This window comes from Equus asinus, chromosome 22, assembly GCF_041296235.1.
Source record: "Equus asinus isolate D_3611 breed Donkey chromosome 22, EquAss-T2T_v2, whole genome shotgun sequence".
NCBI lineage: Eukaryota > Metazoa > Chordata > Mammalia > Perissodactyla > Equidae > Equus > Equus asinus.
In genome coordinates, this window is record NC_091811.1 from 36,172,633 (window position 1) to 36,188,554 (window position 15,922).

The following is a 15,922-nucleotide window of genomic DNA, read 5'->3' on the forward strand; positions in this document are numbered from 1 at the left end:
AAAACAGAAATTGCTCCATGGGACCAGAGAAACAATATGGCTTAATACATGTTAAACATATCCAAAGTATTGAACAATGTTCTAGATTGTGGACAGTGACTATACTATAGAAAGACAAGAAAAAAGAGGAGAAGCAACAGGAAGAAAGCAGACTATAAAAGACCAAGACTAGAGTGGAAAGAGGAGGCAGAGAAGTGTGAGGAGATCATGTGGAAGACAGAAAGTCAAAAAGGACACATAGCTGAATTTTAAGGAAATTCTCTGCACGACACTATAGTATTAGAACTTAAGAAATTCCCTTTTTGATGTATTTATAGTTTATGTAGATGAGACAAGACACTTACAAGAAGCATTATTTGTTTCTTGTAACACCAACCACAGGAAGGAGCAAAAGGGATGTCTTGACATTAAAAGCAGAACTACTTTACTGCCATGAAAAGAGTAACAACAAAAATTGAAAGTCTGAGGGAACCAAAATAAACCGTCTGCACAAAAGATGATTATAGTAAAACAAGGAGGAAGTTGAACCTCGGTTTTGGAATTACTGAACTGTGCAAAGGCAGAAACCAATTTGCACGGTCATCAGCATGCAAGAGCCAAGCGATTCCATATTCACAATGAAAACAGTGAAATCTGGACTCCACCAACCCCCTAAAGCACAGCTACATGGCTACTTCTGAAGCACAGCTCACACCCGGCGCTCTTTGGCATTTGTGCCTTGGTGTGGGAGCTGTCTGGACAACAGGTTCATGAGGAACTCAGCAAACATGTTTGGCCCCCCAAGAAACCAAATATAATATCCTGGCCTAACAAAAGCCATAGAAGTCAACTGTGGAAAGATCAAAAGAGCATAGTGGGTTCTCTTCTGTGAGTAAAAACTAAATTTTTCATGAAACATTGATGGGAGGAGTCACTTGATAGAGAATACATTTATAAAGTGGCAAGGTAACAACCCCCCCATATCACTATAAGAAAATAAGCAGACAGTTGCTTAACTCTACACTGCCAATTACATACACTGTTCCGTATATTTTGTCATCCCTTTCCCCTCTGTGCGCCTAGAAGACACCCACACGAACTCTCATTTCATAGCTATGCTCTTAGAATTTAATCACAAGGCTTAAAGTATACAGCAATTCAGAATCTCCTTCTTCCCTTTACTCAGTCTGACGTTCTCTCTCTTCCTGAAGTCTGGCTTTATTTATGTAACTCTGTATTGCACCATCCTGGCTCTGTGAACTACTGTTTTTCCAACATTTTGATTTTGGGAAATTAAGAAACCTCTATATATCCATTCAAGCCATTTTCACAGCCATTGTTTTATCTCCTCATTTCAGTAAGTTGTTTTTAACCCCTTGTTAATTTTTTACTACTTCTGAATTCCTACTCCTTGAACAATTCCACCATCATCTTCGAATCTAATCTGTTCTCTCCAAGCACTTTCGTAAACTCAAATCCATCAAAATCACTGACCTTTATGCTGTCTTCCTTTTTAACTTCTTTCATAAATTATATCATTATCTTTTGATCTATGAATAGCTCTTGCATTCTTTATCCTCATTCTCCATTTTTCGCAACATCCACCTTAGCCTGTTTTTAAAATTTGTCTTCTCTACTTTTAAACAGACCTAACAGCAAGTCTTTTCTTGACCTTGACATTTTTATTGTTACTTATATTATACTGGTAATATGCGATTGCACTTTTAAATGTCTTCTTCATGGATATGAGGTGGTCTGGTTCAAACATCCACCACTCTACTGGTTCCAGGGCTGACTTAGCTGGTCTTGTTCATATAGCTGCTCCCTCATGCAGAGGGAATAACCTCTCCAGACAGAGCAAGACTAGCTTTCAGTCAAGAAAATATGGGTGGCTGTATTCCTCTACTTCCTTCTTCTAAAACTTATGACTGCTCACTCTTCCCTACTCTTCTTTGATATTGTCCTTCCACAGCGGTACAGCTTCTGAAGTAACTCCTTGACCATGTACACATGCTGTGTCACCGCATTTTTGTATTCTAGTTCTAGTAGCCAATATGATTTTCATTCTCAGCCTGTGATTTTTTTCTTTCCACTCACATTCAATCTCTAGTCATTTTTTTTCTAGTTCAACTTAATTCCTGTCACCAGATTTCTCTTTTACTCTAACACTTCATCTTTTCCACATCCTAAATCTCTGTGTTCTACTTCCTTCAACTTGTCCTTTGCCTTAGCTTTCAGTTCCTCTATACCTAAAATTCTTTTGTCTTTCTAAGTATAACTCATGTGCTCTTATCTTTTTCTGTTCTATATGTAAATTTTGCAATACTATGAGAGACCTAAAAATCTTCTCCATGATCCAACTATATTACAGAACAGCAACTTCTTTTGTTAATATCTTTTAGAATTTCACGAAAAAGGTAAATATACAGTAAAGTAGGGAATTAGTCACTTAAAGCTAGTATGAAGGCGAAAAGACAAAAGCAGTAAAAACAACTATGATTACAGTAATAGTTAAGGGATAAACAAGATAAAAAAGATGTAAAATGTGATATCAAAAACACAAAATGTGGGAGAGGTGAGAGTAATAATGTTGAGCGTTACAATGGGATCAACTTAAGTTGTCAACAACTTAAAACATATTTAAGATGTTATAGATGTAAGTTGATATATATAAGCTTCATGGTAACCACAAAGCAAAAACCTATAGCAAACAGACAAAAAATAGAGATAAAGGAATATAAGCATACGACTAAAGAAAGTCATCAAATCACAAAGGAATAGAGCAAGAGAAGAAGAGAGAAATGACAAAAACTGCCAGAAAATAATTTTTAAAAAATGGCAATAATCATATACCTATCAATAATTACTTTAAACGTAAATGGATTAAATTCTCCAATCAAAAGATACAGAGTGGCTGAATGAATAAAAAACAAGATCCATCGACATGCTGCCTATAAGAGACTCACTTTAGATGCAAGGACACACACAAACTGAAAGTGAAGGGATGGAAAAAGATATTCCCAGAAAATGAAAAGCAAAAGAAAGCTGGAGTAGCTATACTTATATCAGACAAAATAGACTTTAAAACAAAGATGTAATAAGAGACAAAGAAGGATGTTACATAATGATAAAGCAGAGAAGCCAACAAGAGGATATAACATTTGCAAATATTTATGCACCCAACATAGGAGCACCTACATATATAAAGCAAATATTAGCAGACCTAAAGGGAGAAAAACAGAGCAATACAATAATAGTAGGTGACTTTAATACATCCCCTAACATCAATGGATAGATCACCAAGATAGAAAATCAATAAAGAAACATCATCCTTAAATGACATGCTAGACCAGGTGTACTTAACAGATATTTACAGAACATTAATTCAAAAGCAACAGAATACACATTCTCCTCAAGTGCACATGGAACATTTTCCCACATAAATCATACGTTAGGCCACAGAACAAGTCTTAATAAATTTAAAAGGACTGAAAGCATATCAACCATCTTTTCTGACCACAATGATATGAAATCAGAAATTACTTACACAAAGAAAACTGGAAAATTCACAAATATGTGAAGATTAAACAACATGCTACTAAACAACCAATGGGGCAAAGAAGAAATCAAAAAACACTTGGAGAAAAATGAAAATGGAAATGTCACATACCAAGCTCATAGATACAGAGAACGGATTGGTGGTTGCTAGAGGCAGGGGGTTGGGGGTGAGAGAAATATGTGAATTGTTTTTGAGGGGTTTTTTTACTTTAAATAAATTGAATTAAAAAACACCTTTTAGAATTTGACTCCTTGAATTTTTTGTAAAAATTATATTTAAGTTTACATAAACTAGGCAGTTACACAAAGGACAGAGAAGGGTAAGAAGTGTCAAAAGAGCAACCTTTTAACACCTTAAACTCAGTGCTGTATGCCAATTATATCTCAATAAAATGGAAAAAATCAAAAATAAATATAATAAATATACTCAGAATCATCTATCAGTGTCTGTTCAATTAACTAATAAGATGTACAGGGAAGCAGGAAAAGGGAGAGACTGTTAATGGGAGAAAATTACTAGAAGGAAAGATTGGGAAAGTCTACAAAGTTTTTCTGTAAAAAAGAGAGCATTACTACAGACAAAATCAAATTGGCATTTGTACATTTAAAATTTTTAACTTCTAAACAAACCTACACTAGAAGATGCAAATTTAAAGTTGATCTTCATGTTAATCAAATTAAATTTATCAAATAACACTTATGAAGCATGTTTTCATAAGTTACTATAAAATGGAAATGGTTCCTCCAAAAGAATTTAAAATTTAGCCTCTTATTTGTGAGGAATTCCAAGGGAAACCAATTAGAAGCTGCCACTTTATGGCTTCTGCAGGAAGCATCCCAACTGACAATTCAAAGAGGCCGGAAGTCATCTGCAAGGTTGTCCTGATTAGACCTCAGTGTCCCCCTTTACTTTACACTCCTCTCAGCAGCCTCTTTTCCTCTCTCCTTCAAGACTTCCATTTGTTTCCACGGTTTACCTATTCCTTAGGTTCTGACATGGGACTGTCTTCTCCCTCCTGGTCCAGATGCTTTTGGTGCCTGGTACTGTTTTCTTGTGGATCAGCCCCTAGCATAGCCCTGGGGGCAGAATCAGGCACCCTGGGAGCTTTTCCCTCTCTTTGGCCCAGAGCAAGATGGGCAAATGCTGAACAAATGAAGGGACCAGAACTTGAAAATATGATGATAAACCATGACACAAAACATGATTGGTAAGATTAGCAAAATAATATAAAGATGTAAAATATGATACCTGATGGGCCAGAATATAGATATTGTGTCCCACATCTTTTGGGGAAACACCATCATCTCCACCTTCATCGTCCCCATGATCACATTCCAATCCTTGGTTATAGGCATTCTTCATCACATCAACCTAGCAAAAACACAAATAGCAACAACAAGCCTTGAAATGCCACAAACAATATACATTTTACATTGTTTATGAAGTATAATAAAAAACTAGAACACTTTCTAAGACTTGAAAAGTATAAAAGAACTCTAAATGAAAATGGCCTTGGAAACCATCTTTATTTAAATGAACATGGAAGTATTTTTCTATAATATTCCCTGTTTTCCTTGGAAATTTTTGCTTTGATGTTTGAATGTTGACAGTGCCAAAGTTCCCATGAATTAGGAGACTCTAGAACCATGATACACATTCATTATTTATTAAGCGTCCACTAGTTAACAGGAACATATGGTACTGGACACTGCCCTTTGCACTGAGGACCCAACAGTGGATACAATAGAATATCTGCCCTCAGGGAACTACTGTCCAGTGGGGGAGTCAGTAAGTCAAGAGGCGAACACAACAGTCCTACAGCAGGGCTAAATGTGAGGAACTGAAGCAAGCATGGGGCAGAGGCACTAACTCACGCAAGATGTTGAAGGTGGGTCACAAGAGGAAGTAGATGATGGGATAAAGACAGAGGAAAGACTATTTTCAGAGGGCTACTGGATAGTGGTATCGTTGAATGAATATATAACTCATTGCTCCATTTAACCATAAAGATAGGGAATGTCTTGCCCCTCTTTGCCCACTGCCTTGCAGATATTAGGCTCTCATTAAATCTATGTTAAATCATACTGCATCTTATCTCTTTATCTACTGTCTTCGATTCCATTCCTTACTATTAAAGAGAGAACAAAAGAGTGCCTTCCATAGGATTTCCCCATAGCACCAACAATGGTGCTCATAAGAGTGGGACTTAGTCTTTGGGGAACTGAGTTATACAGTTTGAGTATGTTCTCAATGCTTTTGAAACTCAGTGCTTTGAAAGCATGCCAATATTACTTCATAATTTCCATGTCACAAGTGAGGAGGAAAACAACCTCTGCAATAGGAAGACACACTAGTGATCTCTGTGGAGTCCTCATCAAGTCTCCACACCGTTTCCTCCAGACCAAGCATCGTGCAACATTTCACCCAATAAGAACAAGCACAAAAGATATTGATTTTATTTTATTTTTCAGAAATAAAATTTTTGAGGGATACAAACATTTTTTACACATCTTCCTCATATATTCCAATTCACGAACTAAAGTAAACTTTTTTTCTGGCAAGAAGAATTTGCAGACACTTTAGTAGAGGGTGACAATCTGGTAAAGAAAAGTGCTTAGAATGGATGAAGTTCTAAGGACCCAAATCACACAGGCTTTGCCATCAGGGGCCTTCCGAGGTATTTGTCATGCAGGTGCTATTCTACCTTGGTAGAGTAGCGAAAGTGACTAGACTTTTTTCCTGACATGTATACCCTTTTAGGTTACACAGTATTAACACAGTTTTCAAAAGTTTTCTTACCAGTTCCCTGGGTCTCATGTTAAAAAGAATTCTTTCTGCATTCTCGCTGTCGTGTCTGCTTTCCATAATGGCCAGCAAAAGCTTGGAGGCATTGTTCTAGAGATACAGATGGAATTAACACACGTGAGAAGTCTATTTCATGGATTAACGATCCCCACATTTGTTTTAATTGAGATTACCAGGAAAGTGTTTTTTAATCAAACAGAACTTTAAACTAATTTCATTTGGCTTATTAACATTTTAAGATAGAATCTTTTACTTCTTTGTCAATACACTATAAAAATAACGAATCAGTGATATATTATAAGGGATATTTTAAATATTGGTTAAAAGGTGTTGTAAACACAAATTGACTTTATATATAATGCATTAAAATGTAATCATATTTTCCTTCACTATTTCCTAAACATGCATTTCTATGATGACATTTTAACAAGACAGCAAGGTGAACCAGTATCAATGACACATTTTACAGAAATGGGATATAACTTAAAGAATTTAACAATTTTTTAACACAAAACATTAATACATATTAACAAATCAAAATTTTAAGTAAATTTCTGCAATTATTAGTGAAAATTAATATTTAAACTCCTAAATTCATGAGTTAAAAATAAAATATAAATTTATTCATAGCTTATTAATCTCACTATATGGCAATATATATGCAACATGCTTACCAGCTGGGTTGCAGAAGAATATTTTCTATTTTTGCTTAGTTAGTAGAGAATGACCATAGTTTATGTTGTCTTTTATGCTTCCAAATTTGGTTTATAACTATACTGTCTCAAACATTTTTACCTATAGGTAAAATGTTTCTGATACAGTCAATTTATAATCCCAAACAGGCACCACAGTGTTTCAGGAAGCACAACATTCTCAACATCTGGAAAGATGTTTCTGTACCCTGTGTTTTCAACAGCGCTGCCCTAGAATTGCGGCAAATTGCAAGATGATAAAAACTACCTGGGAGATATTTCTACAGCGGTTTTGTAATATTCTTTTAGAAAAAATCTCAACCTCTACACACCATCTTTGATAGGAGCACAAAAGAAGTCAACTCAAATGGCTTTAAGATGCTTCTTAGTGACTCAAAATTAACATCTTATAGGATGAAAACTTAAATTGAACCAGTTGTTTGGTGTGAGTAGACATTCACCACACAAATTTTGTTAGAGTTGTACAAATTAATTTTACTGAGCAGTTTTAATACCAAATTCTATTCAGCTATTTTTTCTTTCAGCAGTACAGCTTAAAGACTATCTTTAAATGACTAATATTAGTAACAATGATGATGATGATGATACCAATGTCACTGATCCATCCTGAAAAGATTTTAGTATTTTGCAGGGGAAGTGGTATTATTTGTTTCTATTCCATTTTTCAATTTTTACAGATTTGTACCAATCCTAAAATCCATTTTGATAACTAGCATCTGTGCAAACAACACACCTAAAAAAATAAGGCTCCAGAATTAGTGCAGAGCTTAAATACTTACAGTGATCTGAACTGACTCCACAGAATTCAAAGCTAAAACCTTGGCAACACTAACTGTATTCTCTAATGAACCTCACTCAGCAGGCCCAATACACAATAGCTTAAAAATACATCCAATTTCAGAATGCTGTTGACAATATGGTATTTTTTCTAACCAATTTTATTTTCATACTATTTTTAAGAATAGAAATCTTGTAAATGACCCACTGAAATCTGAATCAATTTGAAACTACAAGAGCCTATATATAAGAAATCAAACGCGTGTTTCAGTGTTAACAGAGGATTTTCTTCCAAAGGAAGCTAGAGTCCTTAAAACAAAACAAAACAAAAAACCTACCTACTCAGCACTTCACAGTCAAAGATCAGCAATGAAATATAAATTAAAAAGTTAAAGGACAAGACAAGTGTATGAAAAAATTCATACAATTGTATAGTAAACCAGGATACAGAGTTAAGCATACCTAAAATTATAAATGATTAAGCAATTAAATTTAGGGGTGAGTGATACAAAATAAAACCTCAACATTTTTAATATGGTATCTCTATAATGTTACAGAGAATTTATAATTAAAAGCACCCTAGCCATGGAAGCCCCCTAAAATTCGCCAGTATATATCATTTGGTCGTAGAAACATTGTTCTCATTTGGCCATTATGTACAAAGCCTGAAAGATTGTTTAGAAAGGTACGCTCACCTCATTCTTTGAGTAAACATTTAAATATTTCAATGTCAAATCCGTTCATATTTTGAAAAGATATACATAAATTGTGCTTAGTAACATAAATGAAATTTTAAATGATGCTCTTTCAAAAGAGCATTTTCATTTGAATAGCTAAGAATATCTTTGTACTGTTAAGTCAGACCCCATCATTTAGTTTTTTTACATTGGTCTGCATTTGTAAATAATCTGTATGCCTACACTTGTTTTAAATTGATGAGTCATTCCGTATTTTCATTCATTAAGTTATAGCAATTAAAAATGAGATTTAGGGGTCAGCCTGGTGGTATAACGGTTAAGTTCCTACACTCCACTTTGGTGGCCCAGGGTTCACAGGTTTGGAATGTGGACCTATACACTGCTCATCAAGCCATGCTGTGGCAGCGTCCCATATACAAAGTAGAGGAAGACTGGCATGGATGTTAGCTCAGGAACCATCTTCTTCAGCAAAAAGAGGAAGATTGGCAACAGATGTTAGCTCAGGGCCAATCTTCCTCACCAAAAAAAAAAAAAGGAAGAGATTTAAAGATAAAGTCTTTAGAGTAATAAAGGATTTAAAAAGTCAAAGGCCAAGGCTTCTATATGTTGTTTCTTTATAAATTACGGTTAAAGATGAATTTAAGATAAAATAAAAATTTTCCTAGTAATTCAAATTAGGCTCTCTGTCACAAAGGCCTAGGCTGTCTTCACTAACTGAAGCATGATGCTAATGAGGAAAACGACATAAGGTCAATCTACATAAGGATCACCTTCATTTTAATCTATGAATGGAAGGACCCAAAGCTTATACATATTGCAAATGAAAACAGCGAAAAAATACAAATTCATCTCTTCTATTAAAAGAAACAATTGCTTATTAAGAGCCATTAGCACAATCTTCTCATAAGCAGGACATATATACATTCCATTATATATATAAATCTATAATTAAAAACAGAATTACAAAAATATCATTCCTATTATTCTTAGCCATAAATTTACCCATATGAAATTAAATTATATTCACTATGATATTGGATAGATGTGTCTTTACAGAAAATTTGTATTTAACCAATGATTTTTTTTACCTGTTTAACACTAAACACAATTATATGGGCTTTAATAATTCATCTCAATTGAGTATTATGCCTTTGTTTGGGGGATTTATATAGTTTCTTGTGTATATTCATTTGTCAATAGCCATTTGATCAAAAGATTGAAGAAATTTTTTAAATGCCATTGTGTTCCTGAGCTCTGATAAATGGAACTGCTCAGAAGTGTGTGAATGGCTTAAGTTAAAACAACTTCTTAAAAGAATGTGAAAATAGCTTATAGTATTTGGGGAAAAAATAAGATCCTAATGTAAAAAGAAACACCTTTTAGAAAAAAGAGAGCCATAAAACTAAAATGCAGCTCTCCTCTTATAAATTATATTTATAACTATATATAAAATTTTGTATCTATATATGTATACTTATATACATAATTTTATATATAAATTATAAATTATATTTGTGATTTCCTAGATAGAATTCTGTAGTTAAGAAGAATTAAAAATATACGGTATAGTGAATGTTCAGCACCTTTTGCTCCTCTATATAATGAAAAATACAAAATAAAACCAGAAGTAGTGAAACAAAGTGGCTACTTAAAAGAACTTCCAATAAAGTACTCTCCAACTGACATTACCGCAAAGTTTATTTGACATTTTATGAGAAATTTAGTGTACATTGTGCTTTCACTATCTCTCCCTGTCAATTCATTAGTTGAAAATATGATAATATCTTGGTTTTTACAAGAGCTACTTGAAGATTTAGAGTCAGCTGTGAAGGGGAATTTTAAATAGAGAATGTCACTTTTCCTCCCTGAATAGTGGATTTCTTTTACCTTTAGTTGGAGCACCAGGTCCATTCGATATTTACCAAGAGGATTTATGTCATTTAGAATCAAAGCAATGATGATGTCAATCCCATTAGATTCATGAGTAGCAATACACGTCTAGAAAACAAAATGTTTATAAAATAATATTCTATTTATAACATAAGAGCACTAGAAATCATTTAACATAAGATAACAGAATTATCTTAGCTTTTTGACCTTTAAAATATAATTAAAATTTTACTTTGAGATTAAATCAAAGGTTTAAGTCTTACTTCTTCTTTTGCATAGAGTCTGACTACTAATTGATTAGTATTAATTAAATGGCTTTGTATGCAGAACACTGAGAGATACACTGTGTGTAATGGGTGTCTCTTAAAATGGACCATTTTTATAGAATTTCAAAGAACACTGGTTAAGTTCTCTTTCAGTCAATAAATTTTCATATGCCCTTCAATAGAGGAATTCTTTAAATTTAGGATTTTATGATATGATTTATCCTGGCTGAGAGAATATTCCCATTTACAGAAGAAGTGTGATCTTTTTGGCTAAACAAACTTTATTGGTACTGATGTAGCATTTTAATTTAGCTGCTACTTAATGCTAAATGAGTGAAAGTGATGCTGCACTTGCTGGGTGGCAACAGACAGGGAATATAGACACCTCCTGGTGTTTTGCGGATGTCCCGTCAATGACAGTGGTTGAGGAAAGTTCAGTAGATTCTTTAAACTTGAGTGATTTATAGAGAGATTTACTTGGGGGAAAGTTTATAAAACATCTTGAGAGAGAAACAGTATTTTGAAGATTAGGGACTATGGTGCTAGGACTCTGAACTTACTTTATTTTATAGAACTTGAAAACCAGGAATTTGTGGAACTCCATGTTACAAGGCAGCACCCAGTGTCAAGGGGTTGAAAAATTGAAACCCAGGGGAGTTAAATGGGAAAGAGTCAAATCAAGGTTACTCTAAAATAACTGTTATTTTTCAGAAGGGGCTTCATTTCTCCCTCCATACAAGGACATTTTTACCCCCCTAACACAAAGGAAAGGTGTTTTCCATCCATCTTCTACACTTGCCGAGGTTTTCCTGATCGTTAAAATGTTTGCTAAACTTAGAGGGAATCAATTTGCAGATCGTTTCTGGAATCTGCTTGCAACCAACCTTCTTTCCTTCCACACATTTTCAGAGCATACGGTTCAGGGTAAGTGATTTTTAGAGAATGTGGGGTTCATGTTATTTTATTATTAGTTTTTACTTTTAGTGCTTACCTAATTTAGTAAGTTACTTTCAAAACTCAATTTCATCCTCTTCTAAGACCAAAAGTAGGGAACACATGTTTTCTATTATAGATACACATATTTTTACCAACAAAAAAACCAAATCTCTAAATTTGTGTATTTTTCCTTAGCTTTAAATCAACAGTTAGGTTTTCGTATATCATTGCCCTAGGAGACTGAAATATAATCCAGGAAAATAAAGGGCAAAATTCACAAATTCTTTTACCATGTCATATGCACATTACAGAGGGGGAGAAAGTAGCCCCATAACAAATTATTCTGTCAGTAATTGTGTTTTTATTCTATGTTCTTACGTATGTGTGTATGTACGTGTATGCATATTTTTATGCATATATGTGTGTATACATATGCGTGTTTATGTTATATAATTCGCGATAGGAAAGCAAATTTCTTTTTTATGTTACGCATTGATATTTGGTCTCAAAGTTTTCTTTAAAATTTATCTCCAGAAATGTTTGTGATTTGAAAACTTTTTCTTCCAGAGTGGACCCAAGCTTGTGACAGCAGACCTACAACACTTGAGTAGATGTGTGAAGAGTCTACTAATAAACTCCAGGGTGGCTCCCTTCCCTTTACTAGCTTGAGTGTTCTCTCTTCTACTCTCACAATGTGTCCTTGATATCCAAGAAAACGGAATCAGAGACATACATTCTGCAAGAGAGAGTTGAGACTTTGCCCCAGAAAATCTAATACAGTCAAAAGAGCACTCTATTTAGACTTAATCAAAAGTCCTGAGTTTCAAGAATGGCTCCACAACTTACTGATTCTGTCACTCTGAGACTCTGGAATGTCACAACCTCTGAGTCAGAATATATGGTCAGTAAAATGGGAGCAATAATACATATTTCATAAATTTACTGTGACTATAAAGGAGATAATATACACTACCCACTGCAGTGGAGCCAAAGAAGCCAAGGGAGTTTATTCCACAAATCCTAGAAAGAGTCACTAGAGATGAAAGCTGATCAAGGATGAAAAAACATATTCTACTTTTTGATGTGTGATTTCTCTCTGGAACATTTTCATGGGAATTTTCTTTTACAATGAAATTAAATTAAAATATGGCATAGTATTTGCTAGTCTATAATTCAGTCTCTGTATGTTTTGTTAGGAGAGTAAAAATATGTGGCAAAGCAAGCAGAAAGATCTTTTACATGTACACAAAGGTTGGCTTGCTCACCAATTTGATCCCTTTACTAATTAGTCACGAACGTTTTGCATGAAGAACTGCTTTCACGCCTACCTGATTTTCATGACATGGACCCTGGCAGTACTCCGTCAAGCTCTCCAGAGTCTGGTTGACCAGCACTACGTTCTTCTCATTGATGTAGAGACCCAACAGGCCCAGGCCGCCCGTGGTACTTCCACAAATGCAGTCCAGAAACTGAAGGGTCTCGCAGACAAGGTTGTAATTGGTTTTGTTGTTCTGATTCCTCAAGAAGTTCTGAAGGCAAAAGAAAATATACCCAAAGGGTTAAAAAAAAATCACTGCTAATTGTTTTCAGTTCTCTCTGTACTTGTGTTTTTCTAACTTGAAAAGATCCCCATGGCAATATGGAATGAAACTGCTCTTTGTAAGAAAGTGTTCACATTTATTAAATTTCTCCTAGGTTTAAGAAAAAAGAAAGACTCATGTTTTTTTCCTTAGGGATCTATATTTATCAGTATACTTCACAGCAAACATTTCTCAATATCATTATTTTAAAACTATATAGAGAGGGCAAAAATAATAGGCAGTAGGAATAGGGTAAGGAAAAAGGAAACTAGAGAGAAGTTAATTAAGGAAAGAAGCAATCAAATTTTCAAGTAAATGACCCTTTATGAACAGTGCAGCTTCAAACAATAAATGATACAACCATTACGGAGGGCAACTTGAAGCCCCTAGCAAAATTTTGAGCTAACATACAACTCCATTTCTACAAAGTTATTATATATAGAGAGAGAGACTATATATAGAGAGAATATATATATATTCTTTGTGGACACAATTCCATCAAGAGGGTCATTGCACACTGCAAAAACAGCAAACACTGGAAACTACACCATAGCCATCATAATGTGACTGGCTTAGTAAATAAGAGTATATTCAAACCCTGGAACATTGCAAAGCTATAAAAATGAGGTATTTCTTTAATATGTACTGATATAAATATAATCTAGTAATAAGACATATTGCTAAATGAAAAGAGAAGTTGAGGGACACTATATAATTTTTTTTAAAAAAGGTTTACATGTAAAGATCAATACGCTTATACATGCATAAAAATTTCTAGAAGGAAACATAACCTGTTAATAGTAATTTCTTTGGGGGAGTAAATATGGTGAAAGGGTAAGCAAAGAGGGAAACTTTTATTTTTTATTTTATTACTTATTTGTATTAATTTATTATTTAATGTATTTATTTGAACTTATTTCTATCATTTATTCTTTTTTTCTTTTAGTTTGTTTTTGTGATTTTTTTTCCCTTTTTTTTGGTGAGGAAGATTGGCTTGAGCTAACATCTGCTGCCAATCTTCCCTTTTCGCTTGAGGAAGATTGGCCCTGAGCTAACATCTGTGCCAATCCTCCTCTATTTTGTATGTGGGATGCAAAAATAGCATGGTCCGATGAGTGGTGTGCAGGTCCACACCCGGGATCTGAACCCATGAACCCTGGGCTGCCATGGCAGAGTGCGCAGACTCAACCACTACACCATCAGGCTGGCCTCTCAATTTTTTTTCTGTGGCAAAACACACATAAAATTTACCATCATAACCATTTTTAAGTATACAGTTCAGTGGTATTAAATATATTCATAATGTTGAGCTACCATTCACCATCAACCATTTCTAGAACTCTTTTCATCTTATAAAACTGAAACTCTATGCCTATTAACAACTCTCCATTCTCCCTGCCCCCAGCCCCTGGCAACCACCATTCTACTTTCTGTCTCTATGGTTTTGACTACTCTAGAAATCTCATATAAGTAGAATCACACTGTATTTGTCTTTTTTGTGACTGAGGCTTCATTTAGTATTATGTCCCAAGCTTCATGCATATTGTAGCATATGTCAGAATTTCCTTCCTTTTTAAGCCTGAATAATATTCCATTGTATATATGTACCATAATTTGTATATCCATTCATCTGTCAATGGACACTTAGCTTGCTTCTACATATTAGCTATTGTGAATAATTCTATCATATATTTTTACTAAAACAACTATTTTATAAGAAGCATTTTCCAAATTGTCTGATCCCACACTCCTATCAGTAGAATGTTTAATCAGATACTATATAACATATCTACCTCCTACACGAACAGACAAAATGGGTCAGGCTAAGCGCTAGGCACATATTCAGTATCTTCCCTCTAGAAGTAATGCTTCTGGCCTTTGCCTGCCAACAGCTCTGAAGTTGTGGTGGGGTGGTCCACAAGAGTCATGGCTTCTGCCATTCATTCATGCCTGAGCTTCTCATCCCCTTGGAGGATATTTAATTCAAGTTACATGAATCTACCATTTCTTATCAATTCAGAATACCTGCACTCTAGACCCTTACTAGAGAACACAACTTCAAACTCTGCTGTCTCTCTAATACTGGTATGTGCTCTTAGAAACCAGTTCACCTTTCATGTCATTTTGCCATGGTGACAATAAGCAATGTGTAGAAATAATGTAAAAAAGACGAGGGGCCAAAATTCCTAGGCATCCTTAAGTTCATCTATTTGACAAAGTCAAAATGTACCAAAAAAGATGTAAGTCCAGGACTATATTCATTTACACTTGTATCAGCCTTCATTGTTGTAAAAAATCCTCTCTTATGTTAACTCCATTTCCAATAAAGACATATAAATATACTCTGTATCCTCACTCAAGAAATATGAATTCTGGGGCTGGCCTGGTGGCATAGTGGTTAAGTTTGTGCACTCCCCTTTGGCTGCCCAGGGTTCATGGGTTCAGATCCCAGGTGCAGACCTACACACCACTCATCAAGCTATACTGTGGCAGTGTCCCACAAACAAAAATCAGAGGCAGATTGGCACAGATGTTAGCTTAGCAACAATCTTCTTCAAGCAAAAAAAAAAGGAAGATTGGCAACAGATGCTAGCTCAGGGTCACTCTTCCTCACCAAAAAAAGAAAAGAAATATGAATTCAGTTGGAAATGATAAAAGTTTCTGAAGTCTACGAAATCACAAAAGTTACAGGTGATGCAAATGTGACCTTAGTCAACAA

At 34.7% G+C, this 15,922-nt stretch overlaps 1 protein-coding gene across 3 annotated transcripts in view; it reads right to left on the reverse strand.

Annotated features, from left to right (window-relative positions):
• ITPR2 (inositol 1,4,5-trisphosphate receptor type 2) overlaps positions 1-15,922 on the reverse strand; it is a 465,227-nt gene that overhangs the window by 132,059 nt on the left and 317,246 nt on the right. For all 3 annotated transcript variants that reach the window (XM_070494990.1, XM_070494989.1, XM_070494991.1), the window contains 4 exons: positions 12,952-13,152; positions 10,419-10,529; positions 6,338-6,433; positions 4,787-4,909 (listed from right to left, as the gene is read on the reverse strand). In XM_070494990.1, the coding sequence (XP_070351091.1) occupies positions 4,787-4,909; positions 6,338-6,433; positions 10,419-10,529; positions 12,952-13,152 (531 nt within the window). The remainder of the gene's footprint in view (positions 1-4,786; positions 4,910-6,337; positions 6,434-10,418; positions 10,530-12,951; positions 13,153-15,922) is intronic.